Consider the following 16,950-nt stretch of genomic DNA (forward strand, 5'->3'; position numbering starts at 1 on the left):
AGTTAAATTTCAGTGTACAACCAGCTCAACTTTATTGAATGAATTTAGATTATGTTGAGCTTCATCTGAACATTAGTGTCTACATAGACATATGCCATTAAACATTATTTTTCAACATCCTCAATTAACAAAATAATTGTTTCTTCATATTCAACCTAAGGACAAGTCCTTCCTTATTCATTACATAGATCACATAAACTTTTCAAAGCTGGAGTTTCTTCATCTATAAAATGGAGATAATATGAACACAATTCATATGGTTGTTTTATCAAATAAGATAACATATATAAAGTGTTTTGCAAAACTTAAAGCACTTTTTAAGTGTTAAGTATCGTTTTTCTTTATAGTAATATATGTACATATATATATATATACACATAGATGAATGCATATAAACATATCTAAAGCTCTGAAGGGGGTAGGAAATCTATACTTGTCATCTTCTCAATGTGGAGAAATTTCAGATGAAGAACTTCCCTCCCTCACTGCAGTTAGATGATGTAGTAGATAGATATTTATTAGTTGTGTGATCTTGGACAAGTCACCTTTATTTAAGTGCTTAACAGTACCTGACACAAAGTAGACACTCCTTAAATGCGAATTCCTTTCCTCTTCTTTATTCCTTTAAATTTCATTTTATATATTGTTACATTTTTAATAATCATTTTCTGACATTTTAAGATCCATATTCTCTTTCTCCTTTCGCCTCTTCCCTCCTCCTCAAGACAGAAGGCAATCTGATATAGATTGTAAATGTGTTATCATAAAATGTGTTTTTTTTATGTTGTTGTATACCATATTCTCCTAGTTCTGTCCATTTGATTTTCCATCACCTTCTACATCCTTCGAGATTTTCCTTCCCCTATTATTTTCCAATCTACACATCTTCCAATGTAGACCACTAAATTCTTTGCAATATGTGGTCTTAAATGAAGCTGTTTTGGGCTGCCAGTAGATGATCTTTTAAATAATATTTCTTAGAACCAAATATCCATATTTCTTTCTAGTTATCTTATTATGCTAAATTCTGGCTATCATTCTTGTTTCCTCACCACTGAAAATAGATCTATATATCTACATTTATATCTATATTTACCTATATATATATATATAAGGTAAGGTTTTACCATTTCTTTTTGGAACCAAGGCTCTGGTCTGCTTCACTGACATCTTAACACTTCCTCTAACTTGGGCACCTCAACCCACTGTTACTTTCTAAATCTTCTTTATATTCTGTCTTTCCTCAAATCATTGCAATATTTTGAGACCAAAGTCTATCTTCTCACCTCTTACTCCAGCCATCTGGCACATAGAAACTACTTACTTATCTACTAATAATATAGATGTCTTGATGGCACGAAAACACAATGAATGCTGTGTCACTGGTAACACTTCAACCCAGGGCAGGATTACTCTAAAGCCAGTTCTTCTTTCCAGAGAAAAAAATTAGTTAAAAAATCAATAATAATTACAGAAATTCATGCTCAGACCTTTGAGAGATAATTTATAAAGTTGAGGGGTAGCAATCTTCCCTTGATTCATTAAAAAAAAATAGACCTGTCCATAAACCTATTCCAGGAAACCATTACTTTGCTCTGCATTTTATATGCAAATTTATGTCTATTTTGTTTACAAATGTGGTTCTGTGATTATCTCCTTTTAGTTTTATGAATATGAAGGATGAAGAGGGAGATTAGTAATATAACCATACAAGAAGCCTATGTCTCAACAAGAGTTAAAAAAAAAAAAGAAACACTGATGTTGTGATCATGTATATATCCAAAAAACATCAGCACATTACCAGAAATGAAGGTTACAGGATAAATAATGTCAATTCCTTGTTAATTAAAATATGCTTCAAAAAATTCACTGAAACTCTAAGACTATCCCTTGTCTTAGAGTCATCAGATTAGTCACTATTGGTCAAATTTTTATTACTTAACTTTTGCTATATCAATTTATTCTATGTGATTATCAAACCTATGAAAAGTATTTAGAACATAGTTTGATTAGTTGAATTCATTTTTGCATTTATGAGAGAGATTGGAAATATATGCCTAAACATATATGTTTTCATTTTATATATATATAAACATTGAATATTACAAATAATGTGTTAGACCAATATATGTTCTATCTACCTGTGTACAACTAGATGGCATCTCAAAGTCATATCCTACCATCCCTCTATTTTACAAAGGAGGGAACTGAAATCAAGGGATGTTAAGTGTTATACTCAAGGACACAAGGGTAGTGAGTATCTGAGGCAGGATTTGAACTTACAATTACTGACTTCAGAGCCCATACTCTTTTCATTGTACTATGTTACCACATTCCTTCGTTCTTGACAAATAATACATGATAGTAATTAAATATTGCTTTAAAATTATTTCGTTAGACTATTTTTCATAAATATAAATTTGTAATATTGATGTAGATGAACAAAATTTTTTAAACTTTAATTATTATGTGGTATGATTCAAAAATTTTAATCTCACATAAAGTAGCTTTTATATAGCAGGGTTCATTTTGACACTTTATTGATGTAGGCATTTTGTTTGCTAAGATCAGTAACATTTCCCTTTCAAAAATTAATAATGATGATAAAGGAAAATAATAAAATAACAAAAAGCTGCAAGCAACTGTAGATAATTGAATAAGGAAAAATTAGTTTATAATATCTGTCCTTTTGTAGCCCAAAGCTGTAACTCTCCTGCTTTATTAAATTTTATGGAAATTGTAAATCTTATGTTTCATTTCTATTCTTTTTTATTTTTTAGTCAATGACACAGATGAGATTGGAGAATTAAAGGAAATCAACATCACAAATCCTTCAAAACTCAGTTGGCGTGTTCCAGATCTCAATTCCACGACCAAATATAAATTCTACTTGAAGGCATGTACTTCCAAAGGCTGTGGTAAACCTGTTACTGAGGAAGGCTGCACAACAGGAGAAGGGAGTAAGTTAATAGTGTTAATAGAGGTGCCTAAGTTTAAAAAAAAAAAAGGAATTTTATTACACTAAGGAAGTTTTTTATGTTTTTTTAAAGACATTATACTTGCTTGAATTTAAACAATGTTATTATATCAGTATCCCTGCTTAGTTCTATCTCATTGATGCTAAGTGACATATGAAGAGAAAGAATAAAGTTAAGTGGGAAGAATATGGAAGAGAAGTGAGAGGAATCAAGAGATTTTAGGTAAATTTTATAAAATAGGTAAATATATGTTTATAGCCTAGTTCAAGTTTAGAAGGAAAGAAAGAAAATACGAAAATAATGTACACAGTGAGAGCTCTAAAAATAATTGTCTGAATGAAAGCAATACAAATCAGGTATCATAAGCATCATAGTATTGTATAAATAACACTGACCTGGGAATCCCTATCAGAATTCTATCAAGATATACATTTTCTTTTTCTTTTGGCCAGTCATTAATTCTCAAAGGGGCTCAGTTTCCTCTCATGTAATGAAGAGTTTATACTCAAATTTCTATTTGTTCTAATATTTTTTTATAATGAAAGAGAGAGAGAGAGCAAAAAGTGAAATGAACTGAAGGAAAAAGTTTCACTTGTGAAAATAGTCACAAATATATTGGCTTAAATCCATACAAATATACACCATATTGGTAGTACCAAATAGCATGTTTTTATCAACATATGCTATATTCTTCCTCAAGATTTTGACTCTCTTGCTAATCTTCAAATGTTTTGGGAGGGTTATGTAATTATATAAATTTGTACAGTTTCTAAATTTTTCATTGGGACAAATTTACCTTTAGGCAACAAGAGTAATTCTTAATGAATTATTCATTAATCTGGCTGTTTATAATAACAATTGAGTTTTTATGATACCTGAAAAATGCCTAATAGTCATGATTTCCATTTCTGAGCAACTTTCCTGTAGTGGAGTTCAAATGAATTCAGGGATGTCAGCAAACACCCAATGCTGGACTTGCTGAAGAGATTTTCTCAGGCCACTGACTTTAAGTTCTGTGTAAGATCCTCGTAAATGGAAAAGAGATGGTCAAACCAACTACTTTACTCAGAAAGAAATCAGCAATGTACTGTCTGAGAAGAGTTCTTCCATCGTTTTAACACATCAGAGTCCATTATTTGTAAATGGATTTTTTAAAAATAATACTTGCTTATTTAAAACACTAACTTATGGTGAACGCTCTGAAATGAAGGCTTTGTGGTTTGTTGAGAATTTCAATGCTATTTCTCATAATTCTGCTCTTGAATTACACTGGGATAGTAACTACATTTATAACTAATGCTGTGTTCTTCCTGCAATTTAAAACTTGATAACTGCCTTACATTTTTCTAAAGCTTATTTCTTAAACAAACTTATGTTTCAGTTTGCTTTATGAAGAAAGATTTCTTCACATTTTACCTCTCCAGGATTTTGTACTTATCCTAATCCATCTACAAGTCCCTTTCCAGCTGTTAGTGATTTTTCTTCTCTAGGTATTTGGTGTACCAGATGACCATATTTACCAAGAAATACATAAAAAATATATTTCCCCAAAGGAGTTGAACATGGCCTTTTCAAAAAAAGAAATAAAAATCAATAATAACTATAATAAATAACTCCCCCAAATTTCCAATAAAATCTAATTATTTCATACCAATAAGCATATTCAAAAGGATACTTCATGTACAAATTGGAAACTATCTCATATTTTTTCTCCTTAGTATTTAAATAATACAATTAAAGCTTATCTGCCCATTATTCTTCAGATAGGACTAAATTTTAGATAGATAGTCACATATTTTACTTATCTCACTATTCAACTCTTGGTTCTAACTTCTCCCTTTAAGGAAATAATTGTATACTTAGATATAGATGCTACCTACAATGTGTGTGTATGTATTTGTGAATTTGGATCTTTTTTTGTATATATGTAGATGATGGTTAGATGATAGCTAGGTAGCTAGATATACACACATGCTATTTATAAAAGTTCTCTTCATCATTTATCCAAAACTAATCCTTGACATGCTATAACCATCTGTTTCATTTCTGCCCAGAGTGGTCATTTGGAAGACAATTGATCAGCTTTGATTATTAGGTGGGAACCTTTCAGTGAATGTATTTTTCTCTTTCTATCAAGTTCCTCTGGGCATTGTAATAAATAAATCTCCTTGGAACAAATAGAAGCCCAATGTCTCCAACTCTAGTCCTCTCTATTAAATTGTTACAGGCTTCTTCCATGTAACATGTTTTTGATTTACACTATGCCTTGTGATAAGCATCATGCTGCAAGTCACAAAAAATACATTTATTTTCACTTCCTTCCAAACTCTTATCACTAAAAATTTAGGCTTTCATAGGTATTGCTATGAGAATTATATCTTTTGCTGGCAATCAGAAGATCAAGAAATAGTAAGGAATATATTAGGTCTTGAGTTTAGATCCTACTGATGAGGAAGCAAATATATTTTACTTGGTAAAAAAATTGCCCTCATGTACATTAATTTAACATTCGTTTCTGAACTGTTTGATGATATAACTAACCTATATTGGATTACTATTTCTTTATTTGAATATTCTTTGCCAAGCACAAATTGTAAGGTATAATTGTATAATTAGTGCTTGGTAAATGTTTGTTGACTGGAATTGGATTCAGTCAGTCTGTTTAGAATTTTACTTAAATGATTTTATTTCAAAGATCAAAAGCATTTCCATTTTTATCCCAGTATTTAATGGTATTTCATTTATAAACACATAGAAGATTACAAAAATGGACAAATTGTTTTTTGTCTCACTTCCATTTTGATGAAGGAAAAAAACCAGAAAACTAGAATATTTATTTCCATTAGCAGTATTATACTATGATAACATTTCACATTTTAATAGAAATAGAAATTTGAATAGAAAGAATTCACAATTGAGTAGAATAGAAATAGAAATTTGAATAGAAATAGAAAATAGAAGTAGAAATTCATATCTGAATAGAAAATATTGAATAGAAATAAAATAGAAATCATTCTGTTATCCAATTGTTCCTAATAAATATGGAAAAATAAAATGAAATAAACAAGCAAATTAAAATGTACAAATAAAGAAATAAATGAATTCAATAATGTCAAACCAGATTATAGGAAAAACAAAAATGATTCCTTTCAATTTTAGGTAGTTTTAGGGAGTAAAAAGGTAAATGAACTTGGAGTCATTTGGCACATACATATAATTTTAAAGGTATAAGTAAACACTTCATAACCAAAACCAGTGGTTCCATATTAAGTCAAATATAAATGGTCCTTTTAGGCTTTTAAGGCCTTCCATAATTATTCCCTTCCTGCCTTTCCAGTGTTTTTAAACCACATGCCATTTCTCCATGTCTTATTGATTCTATGACACTGGCCTCTTTGATAGTCTCCCTCCTAACTCTTGAGAATTTTCATTTTTTTCTCACATGCCTTGAACTCTCCTCTCCTCTTCCTGACTTCCATGGCTTCCTTCAAGTCAAAGCTGAAGGCTTGCCTTCCCTGAGAAACCTTTCCTAGACTTCCTTAATCTTAGCACCTTCCCTCAAAGATTATCTCCAATTTACCCTCCATACATCCAGTTTGTACATAGCAAGCTTCCTGAAGCTTTCTCCCTTGAACCATGACCTTCTTGACAAAATGGACTGACTTTTGCCAATTTGTTTTGTTTCCTCAGTGCTCACAGTGACTTTCACAGAGTAGAAATTTAATAAATTCTATACTGATCAATAGGAAAATGCTGAATCATAACAGAGAAGACAATATACTTCTTTACAATGGTCTTTTCTTTCCTCAAGTTTAGAAAATGTTCAATAAAAGGAAAATACTAATAGATAAGTCTTGTTCAAAATGAATAACAATCTCTTTCCCTGTCAAAGTCATACTTTTTGTTTTTTGTTTAAGAATGAACATGACTTGACTATGTACCTTTCATAGGTAAGAATGTCGGGAAGATTTCAGAAGCAGTAAATCCTACCCAAAAGGTTCACCCACTTGAGACATTTGACCCTGAAAATGAACATACAGTTCGTCTAGTGACTAAGAATTGGGTTGATAACAATAGCATTTTTGAAGATGTAATTGAGACAAGGGGGAGAGGTGAGAACTCAAAGGTGTTCTGGTCTGACCATATGAAGCATGTTTTGTGGATGATATAATTTTTCATTCTTCCTTAAGTTACTGGTGAACTTGTAGAGAAGTTAAATTGCTGAAATCACAATAAAAAATTAGCTTTGTGTAGTATCTATAGATTAGCCAAATGAAAAATCTGCACATTACTCCCAACAAATCACTAGTCATGTTTAGACAATACTATAGTTCCTTCCTAACCATAAAAGCAATACTAATTAATGCATGTTTTAAAATCTTCCTCTGGGAAAATCTGCATGCAACTAATGTGCCCTTCACCTTTTCTTGCATAATACTGCTTTGGTATATGACTTTATATCTCCTATTTTCCTTTCCTAATTAAATCAAATATAACCTGAATTGTACCTTGTTCGAAAATAATTACATATTTAATAATTCCCTCAGTGAAATATCAAGGATATGGTATCTCTAAAAATAAAAGTAGAAATTACCAGAGCTAGAAGTGACTTACTGGGGGACTAAGCAGTATTATGTGTGTGTTTGTGTGTGTGTGTGTGTATGTGTGTGTGTGTGTGTGTGTGTGTGTGCGCATGCGTATAAATATACACACACATATATATATATGCATAGTAATTCATTCATTCATTCATTCATTCATTCATTCATTCATTTATTTAAAAGAGTATCATTTTATTGCCCCAGCATGAACAGTTTCAGTTTATGCGCCATTCTGGAATTGATGTGACTTCTCTTTCTCTATAACAGCATATGCAGGCTTATATGACAACATCTCTACCCAAGGATGGTTTATTGGACTGATGTGTGCCATAGCACTTCTTACATTAATATTATTAACTATTTGCTTTGTGAGAAGAAACAAAGGGGGAAAATATTCAGGTAATGTTATACTGTGTCATGTAATTGAATTTCATTAAAAAATAAACTCTTTTATATAGTTAATCAAAATAATTACTCCCATTTTTTGAGGACCAGCTTGGTCTTTCTTCAGTTTCAGAGGTAGAGAGGCTTGGCCCAGTTCATTTTCAGAGGTAGAGAGGTTTTAGGGAGAGAGCAGTGGACTTGGAGACAGGGAAATCTGGGATCAAATATCACTTCACATATTATAGTCTTATAATCCAAATCAAGCCACTTAAGGTCTCTAAGCTTCAGTTTCTTCATTTATTAAATGAGAAGGCAGGTAGCCAGGATGACCTCTGAGGTTTCTTCCATTTCTACATTTATGATCCAAACATCAAAAAAACTTCCCTTTTTGCCTCTAGCAGATCAAAACTTTCCATTCTCAGAATGTTTAATAGTACTTTGACCATTTCTTCAGGAATATCTCATATTGTTTTGGAGTGTAGTCATTGTGCACTTTTGTATCTATTTACTGTACTATTCCACCCATAATAAGCTTCAATTCTATTGAGACAAAGGACCATCATTACTTTTAATAGTCTTCTAAATATTTGCCTGGGATTGACTTACATATAGTAGTTGCTCAATAACTTTAATGAATCTGATTGAATAGAACTTGAATTACAATTTTATGTTAGTTATAAATATCACTATTTTGAAATATCCATGATCTCTTAGAATGAGTACTTTCTCTACTCATTCAGAATTGATACCCATACTCATGCTTTCTCATTAAAAGTAGTTTTTGTCAGTGTCCTTGTCTTTTAAAAAAATGACAATGTGGCATATAAGAGAGATATGATTGGGCTTCTTAAATCAGCTTTCACTCTGTGGCCTGGGCAAATCATGTCATATGCTCAAATATCTTCTGAAATGTAATGTTAAGACATTTTTACCATAGCTAAAAAATGACTTCTAATAAAAATATGTTTATCATGTATTTTGAGATGAAAGAAAGAGATCCACCATTATAGGGGAGGGTGCTCTTTACTATGAATCTGGTGAGTCGACCTTTAGAGCTGTCTTATCAGCAAAGGAAAGAAAATACTCTCATGAGCTTCTTTTCCTGTTTTGAGCCTTCCATAAACCCCACCTCTAGGCAAATTGATACTTTGATGTTAGAGGAAACTATAGATCTTGGAGAGTATATGATTGAACCAAATAAGGGAATCAGTCTTATCTTATTTACCAGCATTGATCTGAATTAAGCCTTTGTTGTAATTTATATTCATATAGAATTCTGTAGATTACAAATACTTTCACATGCATTACCTTTTTGGTCCTCATAAACATACTGCATGGTAAGTGGTATTCAGTAATTTTAACCTTGTTACAATAATGAGAAAAATATGATTCAATCTACTTAAATGATTTTCTGTCAGTGGTAGTTGGACCCTGCTATGTGCAACTTTGGGTAAGTCAGATTTCTTCTTTGGCCTCAGCAGGCTCATTTGTTAAAAATAAATAAGGTGTTGATAAAGAATGGAAGTTAATTATACCATCTCTGAAAACTTTTCTGCCATAAGTTTATAAGACTAAAATTCTATAATTTTGAGTCTTTAATCTATACTCTCAATTACTCCATCCAAACTCTTTCATGTCAATATTACATTATAATGCATTATTTTTTTTTAAACTCTTACCTTCTGTCTTGGAGCCAGTATTGGCTCCAAGGCAGAAGAGTGGTAAAGGTAGGCAATGGGGGTCAAGTGACTTGCCCAGAGTCACACAGCTGGGAAAAGTGTCTGAGGTGAAATTTGAATATAGGACCTCCCATCTCTAGGCCTGGCTCTCAATTTACTGAGCTACCCAATTGCCCCTGTGCATTATCTTTTAATTGAAGAAAATATATAATTTAGTAATTGTTAAGAGCACAAAATATTCTGGACTATATCTACTACTCACTAAGATTGTCTACCCTCTTCCCCCAAAATGTAGAGGTCAATCCTACTGAGGCTGTTCAAATACTTTGACTATTCTAGGGCCATGTATGTGAACATAAGATTATTTGTTTTTCTATTGGTATAACTGAGTTTTAATTAAATTGACACAGACAAAATTCCTTTGATAATATACCATCACTAGTATAATACAACATGTTTAATGAGCAACTGACAAAAATTAACTAACCAATTCTTGTCCAAAATGTAGATTGCAAAAATAATTTTTTCCTTTCAAAATAAAAAAATTTGATTTTGTTTTCCCTACAGTGAAAGAGAAGGAAGATTTACATCCAGATCCAGAAGTACAGTCAGGAAAAGATGAAACTTTTGGCGAGTACAGGTAATTTTAATGCATAATTTCACAACAAAAACAACCAAAAGTATAGAAGATGAATCTTCAAAAAATAATTTACCTGTTCATTTTGATGTAAAATCATATAGGACCATAGTGTGTTATTCAAATAAAAATCAATAAGCAAAATATCCATAGAAACGAGATGGGTAGTTATTGATAGATTTCTGTTTGGTATCATTTTCTTCCATTTTCAATGTTTTTAATTTAATATTTTTTTCTCTTTGAGGAGTTGGACTTTTCTATATTTAAATATAAAGAAATGACAGAATAGTTTTGTAGGTATTGATATATCAGAAAATTCAAATAAAATTTAAAAATTTATATATTTAGGAAAAATTTGTTACCCTAAATCTAAAGTTTAAAATCTAATATATACATGTAAATATGTATACATACATATGCTTCTTCATATATTCATAATATTTGAGAGAGCATCTAGATTAATAGAGTTAATTGAAGGGGTAGAATGTAATAATAGATAAGAAGACAGAAAATCTGGGTTAAAATAATTCTCTCAACACATACTGACTATGTCAGCCTGAGTAAGTCATTTTACATATCAATTCTCTGGAATAAATTCTAAATCTCTCAGGTCACAAGAAAGTACCTAGCACACATTTGTAGATTAAATGACCTAATCTGATAGCTCCTGTCACTATGCTTATACAAGTGAGCTTAACATAAAGCTCAGCAAATAATAAGTACTCCAGAATAAAAAAAAATAAGTTTTAGTTTCCCCCCAAATGATTTCATCTTGTTTTTTTCTTGAAAGAGTAAAAAGATATAATTTTCTTAATATGTAGAATGTTGATAATTTGACACAAATATAAAAATTTCATGTGGAAATATCTTCACTTAGGTGTCACTTGAGGTTATTTGAAATAAAACTCCTTTATGAGAAGATCTTTTTTATACTTTTGCCAGCACTCTCATTTTAAATTATTGTATTCATTTGAATTATTATGTTCAGTTTTAATTTATATGACTATCTTTGGAAATAAAAATTGTTTTGGACTCTGAAAGTCTGGATCATCTCCTACCTGTAGCACTTAGGTCAAGCTGGTATTTGCTTATTCTTTCTGAGCCCTCATTAAATTATCTATAATAAAAAAAATGTTGGACTGCATAATATCTAAGAAACCTTTGTACTCTCAATCTCTCTTATGAAAATATGGAGCCTTGTGTTCCTTTGAAGCCATAATTCTAGATTTTTGTTGGAATTTTTTTCTTTTATTTTTTAGTGACAGTGATGAAAAACCACTTAAAGGAAGCCTACAATCCCTTAACAGGGATCTTCAGGCCACAGAAAGTGCTGATAGCTTGGTGGACTATGGAGAAGGAGACCATGGCTTATTCAATGAAGATGGGTCATTTATTGGAGCTTACACTGGGTCTAAGGAGAAAGGATCAGTGGAGAGTACTGGAAGCTCAATGGCAACTTTTCCACTTCGTTCATAAACTCTGTGTACATAAACCGCATGAAAGACTCATCTCATTTTTCCATGTTGATCTATATGAATAAACAAATACTTGTCCACAAAAACAGAACTGGGTTTAGCCAGGACCAAACATCCAGCAATTAAACCAAGAATACGTCACTGCCATTAATGGATAAGAGCAAATTCTTCTGGTCTATGTTATCATGGGCTGAATTCAAAGAAGAATGAACATCACCATGATAACCAGATTCAACCTAGTTGGTCTCAAATATTGAGTAATCAGTGTTCCCTTCATGTACTTCTTTTGGATTGTCCCATGTGTTCTCATAATTTCTCTTGGCTTACAAGGTTTAATATACATCCTATACAATTTGTTCAGTTTCACAGAATTGCATGGCTTGCTTTTCTTTTTTTTCTGAGCAGTTAAAAGATGAAAGGAAAAAAATTATTTAAAAGCAACAACAAAAATAACACAATATGTCTTTTTCAAACCATTTACAGAAGAAACTGAATCCATATTTATTATTTAAAATTTCACTATCTAGGATTCTTTTTTCATTACCCACCAATTGACAGATATTTATTTGTCCAACACTGGTTATTGGAGCCAATAATATTTAAGTCATTGTTTTGACTTTTAGTCAAATCCTGTTTGATTTTTTTCCTTACTATGGGATCTCTGGATATTCAGACTTCTTTCATTGGACCAAAACACCTGCAAGGGACTTTTGGACATGGACTTAGGAGAGAGAAGGCTTAATGTTTCCTTGATTGGAAAGGTAACCAGGTATCGGCTAAAACTCAAAGACTCCATTTCAAAACTGAATCCTTTTGCCTGTCTGGTGTAATTATAATGGTTTGCTAGCATACATTGTATGAATGGAGTGTACACATTCTGTTGATATTTACATGGTGCAAAATATAGATGTGGTTTTAGTTTTTATTTTGAAGTGAGACATATTAACATGAGAATTTGTACAGATACAGTACAGAGTAAGAGTTATTGTTTTACGCAATACCAGAGTTTGACTATTCAGAAAATCAGTAAAGTTAACTTTCAAAACTGAAGAAACTGTGTATGCATTTGCAATTTTGCTTTCTCAGAATAAAATGACTTCTGAAAATTGAGGAATTTTTTACTTATTTTTCAAAGTATGCTTTTGTTACTTGTTTAAAAAGCCACCTGTTTACTCTAGAAACATTTTTGTATGTGGTTTTCTGCATCATACACTGAGCATTATTAGAATGTCTTGTATTCTTCCTTTTGTAAAAAAAAAAAGTTAGTAAATTCTTAAAATGTATGAGGTAGCATTTGGCCTATTAGCCTTATTTTGAAATTAATTTATTTTTAAATTGAAACAAAGCAACCTACATGAATTTCAGTCAACTAAATAATGAATGACTCACTTAGACATTTTTCAACCTGTAACTCTAAATGAATGTGGGAAAAAGGTGGATTTTGTTTCAAATGTCTCTCTCTCTCTCTCTCTCATGAACAAATATTGGGGTTGTTTTGAATAGACAATTTAGCAATGGAACTGGAAGTTTTCTTTTGTCCCTTTCATTCAGAATATCATAATTATACAAAATATATAGGCAAAACATGATATTGATAATATGGAAGTATTTGGTATTGAATCCAGAACTGACTAAAGTAAATGGAGTATGATTTTTCAAGCTTTGTTGGAGCATTAGAATGTATGTGAGTATATATATGCAGTATATATCCAAGAATGTACATTTGTGAATTACCTATAGCTGTCCATGGCAAAAACCTTGCAAATTGAGAAACATCTTCTATTTTATTAAGTAAAAAAATCAGAATTGATCTTAAAATGCTTGAAGCTAAGTATATTTTTGGAGTTTGCTCTTAATTCACATGTGAATATCTTTCCTTGGGGGTGTTGGTCAAAAGGTATTTTTAAGGAGATCATATATAATTGAAGCCTCTCCTTAGGTGATACCAGTAATACTTTTCATTTCAGTGTAGTTAAAAATCAAATTAGATGTCACTTCATGCATCTCCTCTTCTACCCTTATGCCTTAAGAGAAAAGGCAACTCCTTGGTATCTTATTACCAATATGAGGATCAGGAGGGGTCCTGGGCCCACTCAAAAAACGGTCAGTTTGTATGATGGAGAAAAAAAGTTGAAGAAAGAAAAAAAAAACATTTTGACCACTTTCTAAATCCTCTACATTCTCAAGTGCAGAAGGGAGAGAGTATATGATGGTCACTACATTTTGACATAGGACATAGTTTCATGGGATAAAACAGGGTTCAAGATTTCTATACAGTAATGCTCACTAGATTTCTCTTGAAATGGTAACTAATTGGGTTTGTCTAAAATGAAATGAACCAGTGCTCTTGGATATGAGATTTTCTCTTTCATATATAAGTGATTTCAATGAACTGTAATGGATTATCACCAAACCACTCTCCCTTGGATCATCTCAATTCTAAAATCTAAATTTACCATGAATTATGACACGTATTCACATCAAATAGAATATAATTTGTTAAAATTGGTCAAAAAGATTAAAAATAAGGATCACTTTTCTATTAAATTTTAAGCAAATTATTCACTCTAGTTTCCTTCTTATGCCTCAGGACCCAAAAATAATATGGGAAATGTCATTTAAGTGCAATGAAAGTTTAAAGAGAGTAAATAGTATTTGAGAAGAATGACCGTCAAGTGTCAAATTAACCTAAATGCTAAGACCCCCGCTTAAATCTAGCACTTTGTTTCTCTAGTTAATTTCCTTTCTCTAGTAAACTAATTTTTTTTCAATCCCTAATTCAATAGTCTGCAAAGTATGATATAGTCACTAAAATATTTATATTTTAAAGAATGCTTTTGGAAATCATCGAAAGCTTCTCTCTTTTCAAAAGTATCTGTATTTTCAACTAATATAGTACTCTACTGAATTTCCCAAATTAGTAGATAAGCTCCCCTTTGCTTATGCTATATATGCCACTGTGTGTTTTGAGTGAGCTACTCACTGAGGTTCTACATCCAAGCATGTTCTTATCCATTTCCATTAGGAGGGAAAGGACCAAGGTGCACTGATTCAAAAACTAGGAAGCTCAAGTTCTCTGCAGAGTTCTTACACTCACTTTCTGAGTAGCCTTAGGCAAGTCCCTTAAAAAAAAATCTCTATTTCCAAACTTTTCATCAATAAAGTGCTGCGAAAATCTGCTCCCTGCTATACCACAGGGCTAGTTTCTAATTGAGATTGATTTTCAAATGGAAGGCTAAGAAATGTTCAATTTTTCAAGCAAAAAAAAAATGGTTAATCATTTTTTTCTGTGAAATTTTAGGGATAACATGCAGGGATTTCTGTATATAATAATAATAATATGACATCTCCCTATACTAAAATTCCTCATTAAACCCAGTGGGAATTATGACTAGAATAATAATGTAATAGAAGGTATTGTGAATATGATCATACGAACATAATCAGACATTTGAAATGGTATGCGGATTGTGCCAACTCAGTACTTTTGTCCAGTGAGCACATAAATATATTTTTATAGGAAAAAAAAAACAAATATACAAGAACTTTAAAGATGCCTTCCATACAGCATGCAGTAAAATTTGTGTGTACCATTAAAAATAAATGATAAGAAGGTGAAATTTAAGCAGGGTCTTTCCTATAAAAATGTTTTTTTTTTTCACTAGTTTTACATACACACTTGTAACAAAATTTGTGGAAATTCAGTGAATTTAGTTTACTGGGTATAAAGACATCTGATATTTTAATTACATCCAGGTTTATAAAATATAAGATATCTAATGGAATTATGCTGGAAGCCTCAAATGATATTTTTTCCCTATTTTATAGTCATGAAAGAAGAGATAAAGACAGAAAGACTGATGAAAGTTTAACTTCATTTTTAAAGTAAATAAAATTAAGCTGTCATTTGAAATCCTTAATATGTTTACATATAATTAAAATCTAAAGGCTTGTAAAACTTTAAAATGGATGAAAAGGGGACTGAGTTTGTAAAATGTGGGCTCATTGATTCCAGTTTCCATTTAGTGAAATAGGTGGGGTTGAGCCAAAGCATACGTTATTTTATTTTAGATTCATGATATTTTATTACATGATATGAAGAGGGAAAGGTCTGTGTATACTAAGTTAATCTGACTGCTTTTTCAGATTAATATGCTTAGTGAAACTTTATTAAAGTTAAAAAACAAAAATGTGTTTGTATTGTAGTTGCTGTTTGTATCATGTTTATGTATATGTATGCTTTCAAAAATATTTTGAATATACATGAAATTCAACTTTTCTAATAAAAGTTCAACTTCATGTAATCGAAAAATGCTTTTTTTGATTTTTTTATTTCAAGCAAGAACTTCTGTCTCTGTATCACGTTGACCTGGGAAACATATGTCAAGAAAAGTCAGTAGAACATTTATGAGGCAAAATTATTTTTTAAAAAAGGATACTAATGATTGTCACTATAATAGAACGCTTAATGCAATCAGCATCCAAGGAGACTAATGAAGTAATATACTTTGCATTTAAAGTAAAAAAAAAAGAATATTCATCAAGGCTGAGAGTAGATAGAGCAAAGGCAATACATGAGGATATTTCTAGGGTAGGTGTGACATTTTAAAATAATGCAAAGGGGAAAAATTTGACAGTGTTCCTAACATTTATCAACAATCAGTTTTATAATTCCTTAAACTTAAAAAAGAAAGGAAAAAAAAACACAGTCTAGCTGGAAACATTCCACTTCTATGCAAAGCTTCAAATACATCACTAAAATGTGCACACATTCTGTATTTGCAGAATGTCAGTTAGACTTGGAAATTTCCCATTTAATCAAGATAATTTATTTCAGAACCTCTGTTCAAAACTATGGGGTCAGTATAGATACAGAAATAGATAAAGCTACTAATATAAATATAGATAACAATATAGATGTAAATATGGATAATGATATAGATATATTCTAGCTGTCCTTGTTAGATTTTACTTGTTCCATTTCCTTTTTCAATTAAATTATTTCGATTATGTATGAATATCCATACTTTTATAACAACATGTATGCCTATATACAAATATATCATCTGTATAAATGTATATATATGTTCTTGTGTATGTCAGAAAACACATTTTATGGGGGCAGCTGGGTAGCTTAGTGGATTGAGAGTCAGGCCCACAGACAGGAGGTCCTAGGTTCAAATCCGGCCTTAGACA

At 31.2% G+C, this 16,950-nt stretch overlaps 1 protein-coding gene across 1 annotated transcript in view; it reads left to right on the forward strand.

Moving 5' to 3' along the window:
* The window catches only part of CHL1 (cell adhesion molecule L1 like), a 110,057-nt gene extending 98,302 nt beyond the window's left edge, over window positions 1-11,755 (forward strand). The window contains exons 22-26 of the mRNA XM_044656821.1: window positions 2,781-2,960; window positions 6,929-7,090; window positions 7,847-7,978; window positions 10,210-10,282; window positions 11,539-11,755. Coding sequence (XP_044512756.1) covers window positions 2,781-2,960; window positions 6,929-7,090; window positions 7,847-7,978; window positions 10,210-10,282; window positions 11,539-11,755 — 764 coding nt within the window. The remainder of the gene's footprint in view (window positions 1-2,780; window positions 2,961-6,928; window positions 7,091-7,846; window positions 7,979-10,209; window positions 10,283-11,538) is intronic.
* Window positions 11,756-16,950: the final 5,195 nt, after the last annotated feature.

This window comes from Gracilinanus agilis, chromosome 1, assembly GCF_016433145.1.
Source record: "Gracilinanus agilis isolate LMUSP501 chromosome 1, AgileGrace, whole genome shotgun sequence".
In the NCBI taxonomy this organism is placed as follows: domain Eukaryota; kingdom Metazoa; phylum Chordata; class Mammalia; order Didelphimorphia; family Didelphidae; genus Gracilinanus; species Gracilinanus agilis.